Source organism: Strigops habroptila, chromosome 1, assembly GCF_004027225.2.
Source record: "Strigops habroptila isolate Jane chromosome 1, bStrHab1.2.pri, whole genome shotgun sequence".
NCBI classification, from domain to species: Eukaryota; Metazoa; Chordata; class Aves; order Psittaciformes; family Psittacidae; genus Strigops; species Strigops habroptila.
This window is the reverse complement of record NC_044277.2, coordinates 35,311,489-35,331,294: the sequence shown is the minus strand read 5'-3', so window position 1 is coordinate 35,331,294 and position 19,806 is coordinate 35,311,489. Positions and strand designations below refer to the sequence as shown.

At 42.1% G+C, this 19,806-nt stretch overlaps 1 protein-coding gene across 1 annotated transcript; it reads left to right on the top strand.

Annotated features, from left to right (window-relative positions):
- The first annotated feature begins 407 nt into the window (after window positions 1-407).
- Window positions 408-19,273, top strand: ADHFE1 (alcohol dehydrogenase iron containing 1). Its single transcript, XM_030501201.1, has 14 exons — window positions 408-512; window positions 951-988; window positions 3,243-3,286; window positions 3,455-3,508; window positions 4,738-4,892; window positions 5,059-5,255; window positions 5,632-5,709; window positions 6,863-6,968; window positions 8,176-8,328; window positions 9,432-9,530; window positions 11,388-11,466; window positions 11,926-12,022; window positions 15,202-15,359; window positions 18,743-19,273. Exons 1-14 carry the CDS (start codon window positions 457-459, stop codon window positions 18,824-18,826), a joined length of 1,398 nt encoding a protein of 465 aa, XP_030357061.1. The 5' UTR covers window positions 408-456; the 3' UTR covers window positions 18,827-19,273.
- The last annotated feature ends 533 nt before the right edge of the window (window positions 19,274-19,806 follow it).

Below are 19,806 nucleotides of genomic sequence, written 5' to 3'. Positions count from 1 at the left end.
TGCTGTGCAGAGCAGACTGCACCACTACAGGCTGCCTCAGACTTGCTCGTGGCACAAATGGTCTTGGGGACACAACCCACTGATACCAAGCCTTCAGCGTAAGCAGCTAGGCAACGCAGGGGTAAAAGTGCTTGAACAAGTGGGAAAAGTTGTTTTGAGATGCATTCCAGACCCCTAATCCTCCTGGCCTTTCCATAGGGCACATCTTGTATCTCCTTAGAACGGGTGTGGGTTGTGTTTGCAGTCGGGGGACCTCCGTTTCCCGCAAAGCGCTGGCTGCGGGAGCTGAACGAGGACAGCGCTCGGTGCAGCCGGGTGAAGTCCGGGGCTTCGGCCCCCGTGTGACTGACACGGGGGTCGGGGAGCGGGCGGGAGCCAGCGCTGCCCCGGCGCCAGCCCCGGGAGGAGGCGCTGCCGGTGGCTCGGCCCCGGGCCGGGTCCCGCAGAGCCGCGGCGATGGCGGCCGGGCGGGAGCGGGCCGTCCGCCTCCTGCGGCAGCTGCAGCGGGCCGCGTGAGTGCGCCGGCCGGGGCGGCCCCGGGGAGCCGCCGCCTCGGCGTGGGGCGGCGGCAGGGCTGGAGCCGGAGCCCGGCGGCCTGCCCGCTGGGTTCCCTCCCTTTATCGGCAGGTGCCGGCAGTGGGGCGGGGGTGAGGCCCGGCGGCCGCCGCGGGGGTCTCCCAATGCCCCTGCCTGGCGCTGACCCCCGCCTCACACGGGTAGCCCACGGGCGGGCTACCGGCGCCTACCCCTGCTCTCCCGCCGGTGGGACCTCAGCCGCCGGGCTGCCGCTCCCCGCGGCGGCCCAGGCCTCCTTACACCGGCGGGCCGTGCGGGCAGGCCTGGCTGCGGCAGGGCACGGCAAGCGGGTGCACACAGGACGCTTGGGCAAGGACAGGCTTGTGTTTCTGCTTTAGTTTTCCCGTTTAACCATGCCGTTTTCTTTTACCTAGATGTCGGTGCCCGAGCCATTCCCACACTTACTCCCAAGGTAAGGCTTGATTTGTCTCCAGAATAATTCCGTAGGAGACCATGGTCCTGTAGAGCCAAACATATCAGTGTAACCTGGGCAGAGGGTGCAGGTGTCAGGTACGAAAGAGAATGATTTATAGGATAAGGTAAGCGCTCTATTATTTTGCAACTGTACAATGATAGGCGCTTATCGTTGGAGAGATTCACTGTTTCTACGTAAGTCAAAATCAATGCATCCTGTCCCTCCCTGCCCTTACCATGAGGCACATTGGTCAGAAATTTGCTCTGGCTGGTACTATTGCTGTCATCACCAGGACCATCGCAACTTTAGATCTGCTTTTGAGGGGAACAATGCACATCTGTTACATTGGGAAAGAAAGAGGAAGTGATGTGGATAATAAGGAGCTGTTCACAAAGGTCTGCTTTGGCTTGGGGAGTGTAATCTCCATAGGTTTTTTATACAATCAGTCCTGAGAATGCAGCTCACATAGGCCAGGCTTGTGGAGTAAGAGCAGGAGAGCTGCGCCACGTCACCCTGGGAGGAATTTCTGTTTGCATTGACCGTAGGAGAGTATAGGAATAGCTATCTGTGTGCTAGTCAGTCTCCAGAGCCAATAAAAAGGAGTGTTTCAGGCCATACTTTCAGCAGTGTGTAATTTTGAGTGGCTTGGTTTCACCTGCTTATGACACTCTTTAAAGAATTAACATTTTACATGTGGAAAAGCCATATATATGTTCAGGTATTTGTTTTGCCCAAGACCATCATACAGCAAAACAATAGCACAGCTGAGAAATAGAATCTCATTCTTCTGCTTGTCTCCTTGATGACCTATTCAGTCAATTCAAACTAAGCCCTTGCTAAATAGAAGTCTTCATTAAGAACCTTTCTGAAAGTTTTAGGCAGCAGTTGAGTCTATAATGTTAGCAAGATGGTATCAGTTCAGTAAGTCTCTTAATAGTGGGAACTGATTTAACAGTGACTGTAGCAGACAAAAAAGTTTGTTTTGTTTCTTGGCACTGCACAAGGAAATAGTGCAATTTTTCAACTCAGTAAAATTCTTCCTGAAAGTTAAGTTTGGCTCAAGAATATAACAGCAGGGCATCTATTGTACTATCAGAAAGCAAGAGAGTAAATGGCTTGGACATGTTCTGAGCCTGTCAAACTAATGACTGAGAGTACAGCAGACTCAAACTCCAGGAGAGGTCAAACATGTACAGCCTGGCAAGAGACGGCAATGAAAGAGCTGATAGCAGCTGGCCCGAGCTTGAATAGAAAGTGCGTAAAGGATTTTAATACATCTATCTGTTACTGTTGTGGGTCAGTGCTTCGGTGCACCCCAGCGTGTCTGTAAGACTCATTATCATGGCTTCGCTCATTCTATCCGAATCCAAATCGCATATTTTCAATTAATATAGCAGACAGAAGGCATGACTTCAGCAGGAAGAGCAGAATGCCTCTTCTGATCTTTTCTTGGGGAAGAATGGGCTGTTTCAGTTGATGTAGTTTGTTCCATTTTGGGGCAAAATCAGGATATGCATGAAATTGAGAGTTTTGTGGTAATTCATGCAAGAATGACATGGCAGAGAGGATATGACTGAAATACTATCCTTATAAATATCTTCTCTCTTCTATTACATAAAGTTGATAGTGACCCACTGCTCCTTATTAAAACTGTTTATTATTAGCAATGCATGCAGTTTCTTAATTTTCAAGCAAGCAATTCAGTTTCACCTGCAAGTTCAGGACTAGGCAGAAGTAAAAAGAAGTGTAAATACCTGTTAGTATCACTCTCACATGTACAAAAGATGTTCTCTATTCAGGTGCATATGGAGGATGTCTCACGGATTTGTCTTAAAAGTTTTTCTGAAGGTTATCATTTAGCCCCTACACATTTGTAACTCCTCTCAGCCGGTATGTAGCAGCCTATATGCTCTGCAGGTACTCAGTTCTACTTAGTACCTGCTGCTCTGGTCTTTGCAGGCTGCAAATTCTCATGCAGACTTCTTGCTGAGTTACTCAGTTTTTACAGGAAAGAATTAATTCTTGAAAGAAGGAAAAACACACTTGGTTTGGACTTATATGAATCAAATCAAGTACTTGGATCATTTAATCTCACAAACAGCAAGGGTTGAAATGGGCAACTGGCAAGCCAAGATGACCTGTGCAAATGTATTAGTGATTTTAAAAGCAAAGGAATCTGTCAACTCTAGATTGAGATACAGATTAAAGTCACTTTTTGTTCACTAATTTTTCTGTTTCATTTCCATTCTAGTCCCTGAACAGCCTACCCTGGGGAATACAGACTATGCATTTGAGGTACATTGAATAATAAAATATATTTTATTTAAAAGTAGTATTTTTTACACTTACAAATATGCCATTTAACAAATGTTTACATTGGTAAATATTTATATTTCACTTTGACTGCTCAGGACTAGAAGCATTTTTCCAGAAAAAGACATTCTTTTTTTTTTTTTTTGGTAGATGGCCATTTCCAACATTCGATATGGAGAAGGAGTTACTAAAGAGATTGGCATGGTAAGCTTCCACAGCGTAAGTCCATCACTGGTGAAGAGTTATTTTCTAAAGGGCTGCTTGTGCTATCAATCTATTTTATAAGGAAAAACTTATATATGGTGTGTCTGAATCTCTACTGCTCTGCAGTAGGTGTAGTCACATACATAAGTGTAAAAAAGGTTGGAAAATACTGTTGGGTAAAGAACAGAAGCACGTTACGTCGATGTTGCTGTGGTAAAAGTGAGCACATGAAATGCAGCTTAGTGGAGAAAGAGATCGTTGATGATTTGCCAGAATTATACAAGAATATTTTTCTCTGTCAGGGAATTTAATGCAAAAAGTTTTGAATCCTGGTGACTCACCAGGATTTTCTCAAGAACACTTTTGTCTCTTTTAGTGCTCATTAAAATGAATCAGAGACTTTCCATTAAATTAGGTGGATATTCTAAGTTTGCACTGTGAAAATGTATAGTTTTTGTTTCAGCAGTGTGAGATGATTCACCTGAGTACATTGTTCCAGTTTGCCTTTGTCACTGAGTTTCTTCATTTATCACTTTTTCCCATCTTCCTGGCATTTATGGCATTAACAGTTCTCTTTTCTTTGCAAATTTGTGAAGTAAATTAATAGTCAGTAAATGAAGTTAGACAGAACTTCAGTCTTTAAACAGCATTAGGATTACTTAGAATTGCATGCATTAAATAGCTGTAGTGACAATTAATTTAGTAATGGTTAGCATGCAGTAGTATTTTTCTTCTTTTTGCTACCTTATTTTGATTTTTCCTCAATAAATTAATATTCAGTCTTAAATTTTCAAGATTTTAATGCTGTGCTTTGGTAGGCAGTTAGGGGAGACCTAACCAGTGTACAAAGCTTTTTATGTCACAGGAATTGTGTAGGAAAAAAATATTTCAAGAGAATATTTTACATTTTACTGTAGTCTTAAGTGGTTCCACGTGGTTTTCTCTTGTTCAACGTCTTTGTCATTAGTTTTCTTCTGTCATAAGACTTCACCTATATAAGTTTGGCACCCTTATTCTTTATGCTGTTTTCTGCATCCTCTATGTATGTAGTTAATCCTCTTTTTCTTTAGCTGATACTGTTTCAAAAGTTTTACAACTATAACCAACTATTTTTAGATTGGACTTTGTGTTATTTTTAAATGGTTTCAGTTGATTTGGATTAGTATTTAAATAGCTCAGTGTATGATTTTATACCAGCTGTTTGTTTTTTAATTTCATTGTCATTGTAGGACCTGCAGAATCTTGGTGCTAAAAGAGTTTGTTTGATGACAGATAAAAACCTCTCCCAACTCCCTCCTGTAAATGCAGTACTGAATTCCTTGGCAAAATATGGTATAAACTTTCAGATGTATGATAACGTCCGGGTGGAGCCAACAGACCAAAGGTACTACTTCTTACAACATGCTTCTCCAAGTAGTGCCTTGGCTTTTATAGAGTGCCATGCAGCTGTTTAAACACCCCCTTGTGACCTGTATGCTGGTCTTAATAGTGAATTTCTCTATGTGCTGTTTTTCACCTGACTAATTGGAGAGCTTTTCTTGTTTTCCAAGTTTCCTGGATGCCATTACATTTGCTAAAAAGGGAGAGTTTGATGCTTATGTTGCTGTTGGAGGTGGGTCTGTAATGGACACCTGTAAAGCTGCCAACCTCTATTCGTCCAGCCCTGTGTCAGACTTCTTGGATTATGTCAATGCTCCTATTGGGAAAGGGAAGCCAGTCACTGTGCCCCTCAAGCCACTTATTGCAGGTAAAGCAGGAGGAGAAGGGGACTCATTCTATAGTCTGTATGATATTTCTGCTGAAATCAGGTTACCATGACCATTTCATCTTCCCTTCGGCTTACTGCTCCTCTAGTTGTATTCAGCAGCAATTTTGCTTTTTACTTCAGTGGAAATAAATCACAGATTTTGTCATTAGTTTGTCTAGTTTAACCGAGTTTGACTCCTTCTACTGAGAAAAGAGGTCAAAGTTTCTTTTTGACTTGTTGGCTTCAGATCAGGGATACCGCCGTGATTTCCTGGGTCCTGTATTTTTGGTGGCATTGCTATTGTGGTTCTATTTATTTATTTTGCGATACTATGTATTATTTATTATTTGTTGTTATCCCCATTCTTCTTTTTAAGTTCCTACGACAGCTGGAACTGGAAGTGAAACCACTGGTGTTGCCATTTTTGACTTCAAAGAACTAAAAGTAAAAACCGGTGAGGTTTGATTTTTTGTCTGCAATTCAAGACAACTACTTTTCCAATGTCTTCATTATTTCCCTTCCTCAAAAGAAAGGGATACTGCATGTCATTCCAAGTGTCATTTTGTTTGATTGAACTGCCACAGGCAAATTTGAAGAGCTTAAAGGTTTCCTCCTTGATTTAAATTTATAGCATAGTAACATAATGAAATACCTATGTAATACAGTGGATTATAGTTTGAAGGCAAAACAGGAAACTAAGATCTTTCAAGTCCTTAAATGGCAGAAAATTTTAATTGCAAAGGAAATTTCTACTTAGATCCAGGGTCAACCAACTGTTCCTTATTTCCTCTATATTTTTTTTCTGCTTTTAAGACTTCTGTTTCTTTGTTGTATAATTGCAACCAAATGTTTCTTTTCCTGACTTCTGAAACCTCAGGCCCGAGATGCTCTGCAAGTGAGGGGCACTGTCTTCCTTTGGCCTTTTCATCCCTGGCAAATAAAAATTAAGGCTAAAATGTCTTCTTAAGCTTCATAGCTCTTTTGAGGTTTTACTCAAACACATGTGGATTTTGTATGCCACACAGCCTACAGTACATGGGACCCAAATGGGTGTGCTAAGGAGTTCTGCCCATAGCTCAGAGTTTCCTAGTCTATATGTAGTCAGTCTGTCTGTCTGTCTGTCTCAAAGCCACATCTGTGCCCCCTGTCGTGGTTTAAGCCCAGCCCTTAGCAAAAATATGAAGGCACAGTTATTACAGATGCTGAAGACAGCAATTAGCAATAGCAATTGATTGTAAACACAAGCCAGTCTTGCCATCTGATTGTTCACAGAAGATACAAATCTAAGAATATTGTTGCAGATGCCGTTCAGCACAGACATTTTGAAAGCCCAGGGTACTCAGGAAGGGTTACAAATGGAGAGAGAACATTCTGGGGTAATTCACTTCAGGCAAAAGTCTCAAATCATCTGACTCTTACAGGGACTTAATCATCGGTAAGACTTACATTCATGGATACTCCTTGGTCTCCCTTCTTTCTCTTTGCTTTTATCTTCATAGTTTCAAATCATTTCCCATCATTATTTTGAAGTTTTGAACTTTAAGCTTGTCTTTGCTATTCTGCTGCAAAAAAATCTTTAACTCGTTTTTCTTACTTACGTATTGCAGGTATTGCTTCAAGAGCCATTAAGCCAACATTAGGCATCATTGATCCTTTACACACACTATCTATGCCTGAGCGAATAGTGGCCAACAGTGGCTTTGATGTGCTTTGGTGAGTTCTCTGTAGAGGCTGCTACTTGAATTTATTCCAATTTTGTATTTTTAGTATGATGATTGCAGAAAAAATATAAGGCACAGAAAAGAATGATCTTTTTTTCTCCTTTCCTGTTCTTGTGAAGGTGGTCTCTGTTATACTTTCCTTTCTCTCATTTGCAGAAACTTTAGTATTTTTGCAGTGCATTGGAGAAGCCATTTGCTTCCAGGATGGTTGTTGTCAGGAAGGAGAGTCCAGGCATCCCTTTTTAAGAGATCATGTAGATGACTAATCACAATTGCGGCAGCATTTAGCATGTCTCATAGACATAGCAGGGAGCAGAGAACAAGGATTTTCTAATAAAAGCCACAATGTGTCAACAAAAATTTCTGATGGCTTGTGGGATGTTGGCAGGTCTTAGCCCATTTAAGACCATTTTCAAACGTGTCTCATAATTTGCTTTTCACTTGGCACAAAATTTTCTTCACCTTAAACCTACAGCTTTTAACTGCACAAAATGCATGGAAGTTTTTATTCAGAGGGCCAGAGCTTACTTTGCTCTGGGTGCTGTGTATATCGAAGTAAAAGGTGCATAATGAAACTGATTTCTCAGGCTTGGTGAGGTATCCTGAACTGCAGTGTCTGTAATGGAATTGAGGCATTTATTCATATGTGAAAATGGTTTGTCTGTAGTTTTGTACATCTCAATGTAGCTATGCAGGCAGTGCCCCTTTTTTATGTGGTCAGATTCATGAGTCTCTGGGAGATGAGACTGTTGGCAATTCCACTTAGCTTAAATATCACACTTCTAATTTTTTAACAGTCAATACCTCTAAGAGAAAGGTAGTTTACAATGCTTCCAGTGCTAAAGTCTCTTATGGTCCCTATTCTACAGAGAGGAAGTGCATCCATTGCAGATGTACAGAGCTCTTCAGTGAAAAGCATTACACACCAAGATGCCAGTTCATCCAGCCTAAATTTAAGCGTGGTGTGAGCTAATAGATTGTGACTGTGTTTGGATTGTCTTCTGTGTGGAGAGTGAAGTGCTCTGGAGGTGCCTGCCCAGCAGTCTCCCAGTGGCCTATGAGATTGTTTTTCTATTTTTAGCAACTGTTAAAACACCAGAACACCAGAAATAAATGAGAAGAACCTGCATTCAAAGAAGAGCAGGGAGTAAAAAGGAGCTCTCCCACTTAAATAATTCATGTTTCAATCTTTCTTTTAGCCACGCTCTAGAGTCGTACACGGCTCTTCCTTACAACATGCGCCGTCCCTGCCCTTCAAATCCAATTAACCGGCCAGCTTACCAAGGAAGCAACCCCATCAGTGATGTCTGGGCTCTCCATGCTCTGCGCATTGTGGCTAAGTATTTGAAAAGGTAACACATTTAACAGCCACCTCCCTCACAGTATGTTCAGTGCCCAAAAAGGGATGCTTAGAAGAACATAAACTATAGGCTAAAATAAGGCGAACTACGACATTAAACCTTCATTTTCTACCCTGGATTTCTCTTAAATAAAGCAAAAAGTTTTGAAAGTAAAATCAGGGTTACTAGGTTGTCTTGAAGAGGCAGCTTTTTAATGCTCTGCGAATCTATTTTATAAATCCTCAGCTGAAGGTATTTCAAGCTGCTCAGTTAATATGGGAGAAACATTCACATATTTTTGTCAGGAATCCGTTTCAATGACAGCATAAGGGGAATATATGACAAAGTGAATGAAATACTGTGGGTGTGATTTCTGTGACCTTCAGTGTAAATTAAGATACTTATACATCCATCAACAAGGTAACTGTGTGCACTTATGAAAGTGCAAAATTATGCATTTACTGAAAACTAGCTCATACTTAGAAGATCTTCAATTTAAATTAAGTTTTTACTTACCAAAAAAGATTCAGCCTGTATGTGGTTTTTGTATCCCATGTGCACTTCTATTAAAGATCAGTGTGAGGTTTCATTTTTTAAAGACCTTTTACAGTACCTGGCTAGTCAAAGTAGTTGTTTGTTGTCCCTGTGGAATCTATTCATGAGACTTTTTCTTCATCTTGTCAAACTACACAAGCAGTCTGATGCATAGGAAGGCAAGGAACTCTTCCCACACAGATGGTGAGGTCCAGACCACCACCTAATGAGATGGTGAGAAAGCTGGAGGGATCTTGGAGTGGTACAGAGGATTGCCAAAGCTCCTAAGCAGAATTGTTAAACCACCAAGGTGAATATGGCTAAATTCACTCTTTACTCCATTTTTGGAAAAATGAAAGGAAACTTGCCCTTTACTGAACCAGTTTGATCTAAGTACTGATCCAGAAGCAGGATTGATCTCTGACTGAACTGTGACCTGATACTATTTCCAGCATTTTTATCTTAGCTTATCTTAAAAGTTTTTGTACATCTGTCTGTATAGAAGCCCTCTCTGCCTTCTCCATACTGAATTACCAGACTGCTTGTGAATTCACTGGTACCATTGTCTCCATGGTGCACAGAGCCATCAGAAACCCTGAGGACCGTGAAGCAAGAGCCAACATGCACCTAGCAAGTGCTTTTGCTGGTATTGGCTTTGGCAATGCTGGTGTTCATCTCTGGTGAGTATAGAAAAATATTAACCTCATCCAAAGTCAGCTTCTAGCTAGTGTTTGCTTCCGATTGTCAATCACATAGCTGCTTTTGTTGCTGAATATACAGTAAGGCATTGTAGCGTGGCCTGTGATGCAGGGCGAGTCCTGTGCTGTGGGAAACTGATGGGCCCTTGGCATTCATATGTACAAAGATTCTGGCTTCTGATACTCAGATCCAACCATGTGAAAGTTACAAAACCATGGCCTTCTTTACCTTCCTTGACAGTAAAAAACATAGTTAGGAAAAAAAATCAGTGGCACATTGGATTTCATGCCAGATGTTCTGCAATGAGACAGCAATGAGGTAATTCCTGAACTGATGCAATTGTCTGTAAGTTTGTCTATGGGGTAGGCAAGCAGCAGGCTAAAATGAGCTGTAATTAATATTGCAAGGCAATGTAGTTTCATACAGGTGAAAATCTCAAAGAAGCAAAGCCTAAACCGGAATTGTGTGGAGAATTTATTAGCAGTCATTCTCTTCAGAGACCTTCCTTTCATGCCTTTTGTTTGAGCAAATCCACCCTTTAATTATACTTGTCCTGGGTTCAGCTATAGCAGTCATTTTTCTCCTTCTTAGTAGCTGGTGCAGTGCTGTGTTTTTGAATTTCAGCCTGGGAACAACGCTGATAACACCGATGTTTTTAGTTGTTACTAAGTAATGTTTACTCTGACCAAGGACTTCCTTAGTCTCATGCTTTGCCAGGGAGGAGGGGAAGCCAGGAGGAAGCAGAGACAGGACACCTGACCCAAACTGGCCAAAGGGGTATTCCATACCACAGCACGTTATGCCTGGTATAGAGACTGGGGGGAGTTACCTGGAAAGCCCAGATTGCTGCTCGGGTCAGGCTGGGTATCAGTCGGTGGATGGTGAGCAATTGTATCCTCTCCCCTCGTTATTTCCCTTATCATTATTATTATTGTTTTGTATTATACTTCAGTTACTGGACTGTTCTTATCTCAACCCGTGGGAGTTACATTCTTTTGATTCTCCTCCCCATCCCTCCGGGAGCGGGGGGAGGAAGACGGGGGGGGCAGTGAGCGAACGACTGCGTGGTTCTGAGTTACCAGCTGGGCTTAAACCACGACAGTTCTTTTTGGCACCCAATGTGGGGCTCGAAGGGTTGAGATAATGACAGATGTGACGGGAGTGTGTCTAATCGTATTTGTGATAAGCTTAAACCATGACAATACTTCAAAATTCATGTTTATTTTTCTTAGGCAATGTGATCAGGTAGGGCTGCAGATTATGCTATTTTGGGCATATCTGTATTACGTTGGTAACTGAGCATCTTTCAGTCCAGTCAGTGGAGTAATAGGACTTTGCACATGCAAAGTAGGGAGGTAATACTTTTTACAACTTGGTTGCTAAGGTGCAGGAGGTGAGGGTCATCTGTACTTAATATCCATACAGGTTGAGTATTGGGACTCTTCATCAGGGACTGTAGCGATAGGACAAGGGGTAATGGATTTAAACTTAAACAGGAGAAGTTCAGGTTAGATATAAGGAAGTTCTTTACTGTGAGGGTGGTGAGGTACTGGAATGGGTTGCCCAGGGAGGTTGTGGGTGCTCCATCCCTGGCAATGTTCAAGGCCAGGTTGGACAGAGCCTTGGGTGACATGGTCTAATGTGAGGCATCCCTGCCCATGGCAGGGGGGTTGGAACTAGATGATCTTAAGGTCCTTTCCAACCCAAACCATTCTGTGATTCTGTGATCTGTAGTGAAGAGACTTGCATACCGAAGGCTGACCGCAGAAGGGACTGAACACAAGTTTTCCAAATACCAGGAGAGCTGCCTTAACCACTTTCTCTCTACTCTGTTCCAGCCATGGAATGTCTTACCCTATTTCTGGCTTGGTGAAAACGTACAAACCAAAGGATTATAATGTGGATCACTCTTTAGTGGTAAAACTTGCTTTATCTTTGTTTTTGTATTATATACATAAATTATTGTATAATTTCAGTTCTTTGTTATCTGAAATTTATGGAGTGGGACTTTTTAAAGGGGCATGTGACAGGACAAGAGGGAATGGTTTTAAACTGAAAGAGGGTAGATTTAGCTTAGACATGACAAAGAAATTCTTTACTATGAGGGTAGTAAAGCACTGGAACAGGTTGCACAGAGTAGTTGTGGCTGCCCCATCCCTGGCAGTGTTCAAGGGCAGGTTGAATGGGGCTTGGAGCAACCTGGTCTAGTTGAAGGTGTCCCTGCCCGTGGCAGAGAGGTTGGAACTAGATAATCTTTAAGGTCCTTTCCAACTCTAACCATTCTATGATTCTATGAACGAGCATTAAAGCACATTGAAGTTGAAAATAAATGTCCTGTTGATGTGATTTTATTCTTTCTCTTTTTTACCCCCCCAGCCACATGGCCTTTCTGTGGTGCTGACATCCCCAGCAGTGTTTGCTTTCACGGCACAGATGCATCCTGAGCGGCACTTGGAAGCTGCAGAGATACTAGGTAGCATCTCTATGGATACAACTTACTCATACAAAAGGAACGCTTTCCAAAATGTCTTTTGGGGAGGAAAAAAAATGTGTACAAGCAATTGTAGTTGGTTGTTGCAGGGGTTTTAAGTTTAAAAACAAGATTCTGGAGTCTGACTGAGTTATACATAGTGCAAACTTAGGTAGAATGATGCTAAACTTTGATGTTGGATGATGTAGTTAGAGAAGCAAGATGGAGAAATGTGCTTCTTTGCTAGAAAACTGGGCAGCTGAAATTAACTGTAGATCTGTTATGAATCAGGGGAGACTAGCTGTGATTGGCATCTCCCTTGTTGCTTAATAGAAAGTAGTTACCTTAGAGACCATCAAACAAGTACTTAGGTGCATCTGTTAGCTAAAAGGAAGCACTTTGCCTAAAAAATTTCCTGCTGTGGCAATGAATTAGGACAGAGTGATGTTTTGAATCACTCCTCATCTTTTTCTGTGGCACACAGCTGTGTGTTTCCGTCTTCCTAATGTAGGCCTGCGCTTGTTTGTAGGTGTTGGAATTTCAGTGGCCGATGTTAAGGCAAAGCATGGAGTAGCTGTTCTGTGGACTCATCTATGATGGCTGAGAAGTGAGCTAATGAACAAAGTGGCCTTTTCTGCTTCTTAGCAGAGTAGAAGTAAATACTGCAAGATGTCAGTTCATTTAAAGGTTACCTTTTCATACAGTGCTTTCTTATGTGTGCAACCCATCACCAGAAGGCATCCTAGAGAAAGGGTTCGTCTTTTTTGCACCCCCAGCATGACTGTGTGTACTAAACTAGCTTTCAGTGAGGTAATCTTGGAGCTGTTAGCAGGCTAGCTGTGACAGCATGGCTCTGCCATGGGCTCTGCCATTTGTTTATATCTAAGATCAATTTGGCTCTGCCATGGGCTAATTTGTTTATATCTAAGATCAAGTTTTTTGTCTGCACCAGATTCTGTGTTGTAGCTAAACTGCTGCTAATAGCCAGGCTCACTAATGAGCAATCGCAGTCACATGTGCAGAAGTGAAAAGAGTGGAGGGAAAGTGGTTAGGGCAACTCCCCTGGTATTTGGAAAATTTGTGTTCAGTCCCTTGTATGCTCAGCTTTCAGTATGCAAGTCACATGTAGGACTTCCTTGTGTAAGTAATCTGGAGGGATTGTGGATTTCAAGAAAGAGTGTGACTTTTATATAGACAATGAAAATATCACAGTATTTTAAAGAGGATGTAAACCAACATGGTCAGAAAAACTACATTGGGGAAAACTGTTTATTTTATAAATGTTGGCTGAGAGGTTGTTCAGCCTTCCTCCAAAGTATGCAGTCCTGCCTATGGCCAAAACAAAAAACACAAACCTAGTTGGAATCATGTACTAAGCTACAAAATGTCCGTGTTCCTACAGCAATAACACACAACTCAAAGCTGACTAAAAAATGTTTCTGGATAACTGGCCAGCATGGCATATCTGAGAATTTGAACTCTGGCTCCTTGATTTTAACACAAGTGGTTGAAAAGCAGTTCCTGTAGGTTTTGTGGTATGAACTGCTGCCATAAATCCTGTCTCTAAGAGATCTGTTCATTTTCTCAATAGAAATTTTAACTATGTGCCTTGCTGTGCCGAAAACATGTCATGTGGAATTAATTTGTTAATTCCCACCTGGGGTCTTTACTTCTGATTACAGTCCATAGTCCAACTGACTACAGTAGCTAATTCAAATCTGTCATGTTGCCAAATGCAATGCCTAAGAAGATATTTTATGACAAGAAACAAATTGCTAAATAGTTATGTTGTGTGTATGTACAGCTGTGAATTTGGGTACAGCCAGGAAAAAAGCCTAATACCTCCCTGGGTGGGTTCTTGAAATAGGTGTGTGTGTGGCCAGAAATTCTCTAAGTGCAATCAAAGACTGATGTATCCTTTAGGTTAAGCAAAAAGAAAGTACTAAAACTACAGCAATACTTTAAAACTGCCCTTCACATTTACTGTCTTTTTTTTTCTTCCCCCCCTCCTCCCTTTCCCTTTTACTTCACTATCTGAAGATACTGGATTTATGTCCCACTTACTCCTCTACAGGAAACCCCAGGATGCACTCAGACTGCATGGCATAATCCCAGTAGCATAAGAGATTGTACAAGACTGTCATACCTTATTTATTAATTTATCCCAGACATTATATTCTGCAGGACTGCCAATCTTAACTACCCCAATATCTGAGCTCCTCAAATGAGCTTGTTGGTCTCCCGTTCACTCCCTTTGAACGTTACACTGAACTGTGTGAGGATCAGGGAAAATATTTTTCCTGTAGCTATGTTGTGCTCTTACTCATCTCTCAGTATTGCACTTGGACCTAACATAGTTCTGGTGTAACATCATTGAGGTTACGCAGAGAACAGATTTAGCTCAGCTTATGTTGAAAAGAGATTGTAAGGAGGAACCTGTGTCTTCTATCTGAACATGTTTTTATTATTACTCTTAAATCTTGACCGTTCATTGAAGAAGCGGAAGCAAGCTATTCTGCAAGAAATATTTGCAATCTTTCACTTTGTATTGATGTTTTCATGACTGTTCAGTAGATATTTCAAAGATACCGGTCTTCCTCTGCAGTTCTATGTTCTCCTACACAAGTCAGCACATATTCAAATAGCATTAAGTTTAGGATTTACTTAACCCCTTGAATACTGCCCTGCCCTCTCCTCTCCTGTCATTCTCAGCCTACATGCTCTAGTCCTCTCTTTGAACGTGTAATTGAACAGAATAGTCAGCGGTTTCCGTGTCCTCTAGATGTCAGCAAACTCAAGGCCTTAGAATAAAGTTAGCATTTGGCACACTGTCCATAAAAATAAATACCATTGACATTCATGCTGTTAGTCCTCCCAGCAGTTAGTCAGACTGAAAAGTGCTTCTCCCTGCAAGCACAGAGGGAAAGGAAGTTAACCTCATGTGGCAGTTAGTCTTTCTGGCAGCAGTTACCTGCTTCTCCTGATTTTGTTTTATTTCACCTTTCACAAACTATTCCAACTGTAAAATGAGGACTGATTCCTCATTTTGCTTAGTGTTCCTTTTAGGGCAGTGACTGTTACGTATGGATATGTATTCAGCTGATATTATGATTAAATGAAGACCAGAACAAGCTTCCTCCACTCTCTCCACCCTACAGTCAAGGCATTATGTCTTATTTTAGGCGCTGACATCCGCACTGCCAGAATCAAAGATGCGGGGTTTATTTTGGCAGACACGCTCCGGAAATTCCTATTTGATCTGAATGTTGATGATGGCTTAGCTGCAATTGGTTATTCTAAAGCAGACATCCCTGCATTAGTCAAAGGCACTCTGCCTCAGGTAAGACAGAAAGCAAAGCAGTTTTTCTAGTCAAATAAAATAGATTTTTTAAACCAGAAGTGTTTCTTTTCAAGCAAATGTTATTTCTACTCCTAAAGGAAAACAATTAAAATGGAGAAAATTATGGATAGTCAACCATGTTTTGTTTCTCTGCTCAGTTCAGGTTTGTCTTTTCAGTGAGACGGAGTGCATGCTGCAGTCTGGTGTTTGCATGGATTCAGAAAGAATGGCTGGGTGTTTGGTTTTGTGAAACATGACAGTTTTTAAAAAGAGGGTGTTTTTCACAGGCCTTTGATCTCTGTAGAAGATAATGCTTTTTCCTAACTACCCCTGTTAATTATGTATGCAGAATGGGTTCTAGATAAGCCTTAATACCAAGTGCTATCTGGTAAGAATGATGGAGCTCACTTTGCATTACATTTTTCCATACTGAGAAGTTGCACTTTTCTTCCCAGATGGCTTTTTTGTTCCATTGACCCCCACCAGAATTTGAAATAAGGTCCCCTGGGATGATACAGATTAAACTTGTAATACCCTTTATTGTTTCACTGCTCACAAAGACACTGAAAAAAGCAACACACTGCTCCAAAAGCAAAATCCAGTGTCTTCCTTGTAAAAAGGCAGTTTTATGTATATACTATGGACTGTTCTGTCTACTTAGGATTTACTTCTATCAAGTAGCAAGGGAAATAAGCACTGTGGAGAAAGTGAAAATTCTGTAGGCTGAAAGATAATTCACTTTTAACAGCAGTACTTCTTACCATGTCTAGTTCTTCTCATTCGTAAATCTCTGAGAGACTGATAACAGAGGATAAGTATTAATATTCCTATTTCATACCAGAGAAAATAACACAAAGGTGCATTTAGGACACACAACAGAACAGTGGCAAGGCCAGAAAGAAAACTAAAGTCTCTGAGCGCCCATCAAATAGATTATGCATGTAAATGGTTGCGGGACAGTTTTGAGGTTTGTTCCTTTAAAACTGCTGGGTTTGGGTCATCACAAATAGAACATCTCGTTACAGACAGGAGTGACTGTGGCAAAGAAGATGGTGTCCCAAGGTCTAGGGTGGCTGGCCCTGTGCTGATATTTGAAGGGAAATGGGAAGGACTGAAGACGAGGGATTGTGGAAGGGCTGTTCTCTAGCCCACCCACCCCCTGCAGACATCCCAGAGGCAGCTGCAGTGGGGCTGAGCCTCTGCTGAACCCAGAGCTGCTCATTTTTGGCACTAGACCAGAACACTGAGTCAGACTGAGGGAGCTGGGGCCTTGCTGTCTGGGCACCAGCAAGTATCAGCAGGCTTGTGCAGAGGGAGTGCTGGTGCCTCCGTGTCCAGGCATGAAGGAGGGGCATCCATTTGCAGCCTTCCGTCAACAGAGCTGGGAAATGCTACAATCTGTCAGGGTGATCGTCTCCTGTCACCCCATGTGGCTTTACAGGGCTGCAAAACTGTAATTTGGCCCAGAGTGCCCTAACAGAATAGAATCAAATCAACTAGGTTGGAAAAGATCTCTAAGATCATCAAGTCCAACCATTACCCCAGGACTGCCAAGACCAGTACTAAACTATATCACTGAAGGCCTCATCTCCATGGTTTTTAAATATAAGCCTGGTTTTTGAATACAAGCCTGATTAATTCACTGAGTATTTGCGCACTGAGTTGTTATATTTTGCATATTGTAAGGCTGAAAAGGACAACATTCTCTTGCTCTAGTGCTGTTTGAATTTTCTATTTGGTCTCAAAACCGCATAGAAGAATCTTTGCCTTTTCTTTGGCGGCATCTGTGTGCATAGCAGCGCTGCTCAGGGATGGGAAAGCGGTATCATTTGATTGCTGCTGCTGCACCAGCAAAGCTGCTCATGTAGGTGGGTATGCACACAAAGCTGCACTTTTCAGACTCATCACAAGCCACGCTAACCATGCTGATCACGATTATGAACCGTGAATATCTCACAGCTGACTTCCTCACCGTGCTATTTCACATGGGAAGTTTACAGAGCGGTGGCCTCTGGCTGTGTAACCACATCCAGCCTGTCTGCAAATCACAGCCCTGTGGGTTAAGAGGGAAGTGGAGCGGCTGCAGCATTGCACAGTGGCATTGTGGTGGGCAGCAGTGTGTGCTCCGCTCAGGAAGGCATCTGAGCTGAGCCTCCTGCTGAGGCAGGGGGCTGGAGGAGCCCCTTCCCCAGCACTCCACTTGGTGCACAAGGCAAGGCCCCTAGCAAATGACATCTGCTGTCTCATGTAAAAAAGGGGGGGAAAAGGATTAGAGCTTTTACAGGGATTGCCTCTTCTGTGAGGGAGGTGTTGGAACAGGTTATAGCAGAAGAAACTCCCTCTTGCCAAAAGAGAGTCATAGAACGGTTTGGGTTGGAAGGGACCTTAGAGATCATCTAGTTCCAGTCCGCCTGCCGTGGGCAGGGACATCTTCGACTAGGCCAGGTTGCTCAAAGCCCCATCCAGCCTGGCCTTGAACACTGCCAGGGATGAGGCACCGCAACTTCTAGGGGCAACCTGTTCCAGTGTCTCTGAAGATGCTTGTAATGCTCTCCAGTCTTTCAATAAATGTTAAAATCATTGATTGTTGAAAGCATAGAAGTGCTAATCATAACCAGTATGAGTACGTTCATGTTAGGCCTTTCAGCTGAGTGTTTTTGCGATGACTGAATACCTACATGAATACAGCTCCTTGTCCTCAGTAGCATGGGGCTTTTCTGAATTGCCATCCCTGCCTTTATGGTTATTTTGTCAAGCAGAGCAGTGAAGCATATGCCTGAGTTTCATTTCAGTCAGTGGGACTTCAGCACCTGAAAATTTTGTTGAATCACCATCCAAATGAAGACCAGCCACAGCTATTTTGTATTCAGATTCCAAGGTGTCGGGCTATTGAGCAGTTTCACCACTGTCCCTTGCTGTGCTTTTTTTTGGAGTCTGAGTTGCAAGCACTGTTTACTCTCCCCATCTACAGCAGTTCCTGGGCTTTGAGAGATGTTGTATTTTGAAAAGCTTGGTCCCTAAAAATTGAACACCCTAGTTCCAATGCTGGCAAAGGAGTTTAAAATGGAATGTATTGCCAGGATAATATCCTCCAGAGTACTGACATCTGTGACTGACAGGACCCTTGTTTGAAGTACATGACTTTGCAACTGAACTGCATTCTGATCTTGCTTCTGTGTATTTAATTACAGGCAATTTCAACTAATATATTCTTGAAAGTATTGTACAGTTGATGATGCTTCAACCTTAATTACTTGATTGCGTATTTGCAAAACCTTGTTATTCTCTGTGAAGGACATTAGTACAAAGGCACATAGTTCAGCTACTGTTTGATTAACTTTATTGGCAACCTTTTATAATCCAGTTTTTCTTTACTCTTGCAGGAGAGAGTGACTAAACTATCACCACGACCCCAAACAGAAGAAGACTTATCTGCCCTCTTCGAGGCTTCCATGAAGCTTTATTAGCTTAAAAATTTTGTTCTGAAAAGTATGTTGTATTCTAACACAAAGGTAATTTCTTATAGATACAGGGCTGAATTTGTTTAGAGAATGAAAGAAATTGGGTACCTTTGACTTCTGTTGAATTGTACAAATTGTACTGCCAAAAGGTCAAGTAATTCATCTTCAGCTAAATAGTGCTTTGAAGCGAAGGCTCGATGATGTTTCTTTTCTTGCTTAGTAGTCAGTGGTATTAACTTGCATAAAAGTTGGAGCAGATTTCTCGCTTTACTGAAGGCTTTCTTGTGCTTTAGAGGTGGTCAGAGGTGGAAAAATGTTTTAAGGGATCTTCCAAACCATTTCAAAAATAATGTTTTTTATTTAAATTGTCCATGATTGTCTCTAAGAAGTCATGCTATTTAAGAAATAATTGAGGTAATTTTTAATAAAGAAGGGTGAGTCCCTTGCAGACAGTGTCAGCTTACTATATTCTGTTCTACTTCATCATCTTTTTACTATCTGGCTTTGCTAACAAGGCTGTTGAACTGGGATACTTTTTTGCTGTTAGATTAAGAAAAAACCTACACATTTCACTCATGTTCAGAAAAAGCTTCTTGCAAGTTTGCTTTAGGTTAAAATTCTGGTATGTCTTGTCAGATATTTCTCTTTCCTTGTAAGACCTATAGGAAGTGTTCATAGGAGGAGCAAAACCAGAGTAAAGCATGACCACATGGTCAGCAGGAACCACGTAACAGCGAGACATCATCTATCATGGTCATTTTGTCTCTGTGGAGGCAACAGCTCCCTTTTCCTGCTGTGTTCCATGGAAAGAAGCTGACAACTGTACCTTGCTTCTCTGTATAGCAATTGGTTTTGCTGAGCTCCTGCAGGTGCTGTCACTCAGAGTGCAGCCACCAGCCTAAGGAAGTGGTGGTGTGCTGTGGTTCAATATTAAAAAGTGGTGGTGTGGCATATGGCTGCACAGTGCCCCGCTGGGAGCACTGGTT

Coding starts and splice junctions, on each gene's coding strand:
- ADHFE1 (XM_030501201.1), top strand. CDS start 457: ATGGCGGCCGGGCGGGAGCGGGCCGTCCGCCTCCTGCGGCAGCTGCAG. Junction 3,287..3,454: donor ATACAGACTATGCATTTGAG/GTACATTGAATA, acceptor TTTTTTTGGTAG/ATGGCCATTTCCAACATTCG. Junction 15,360..18,742: donor TCAAAGGCACTCTGCCTCAG/GTAAGACAGAAA, acceptor TTACTCTTGCAG/GAGAGAGTGACTAAACTATC.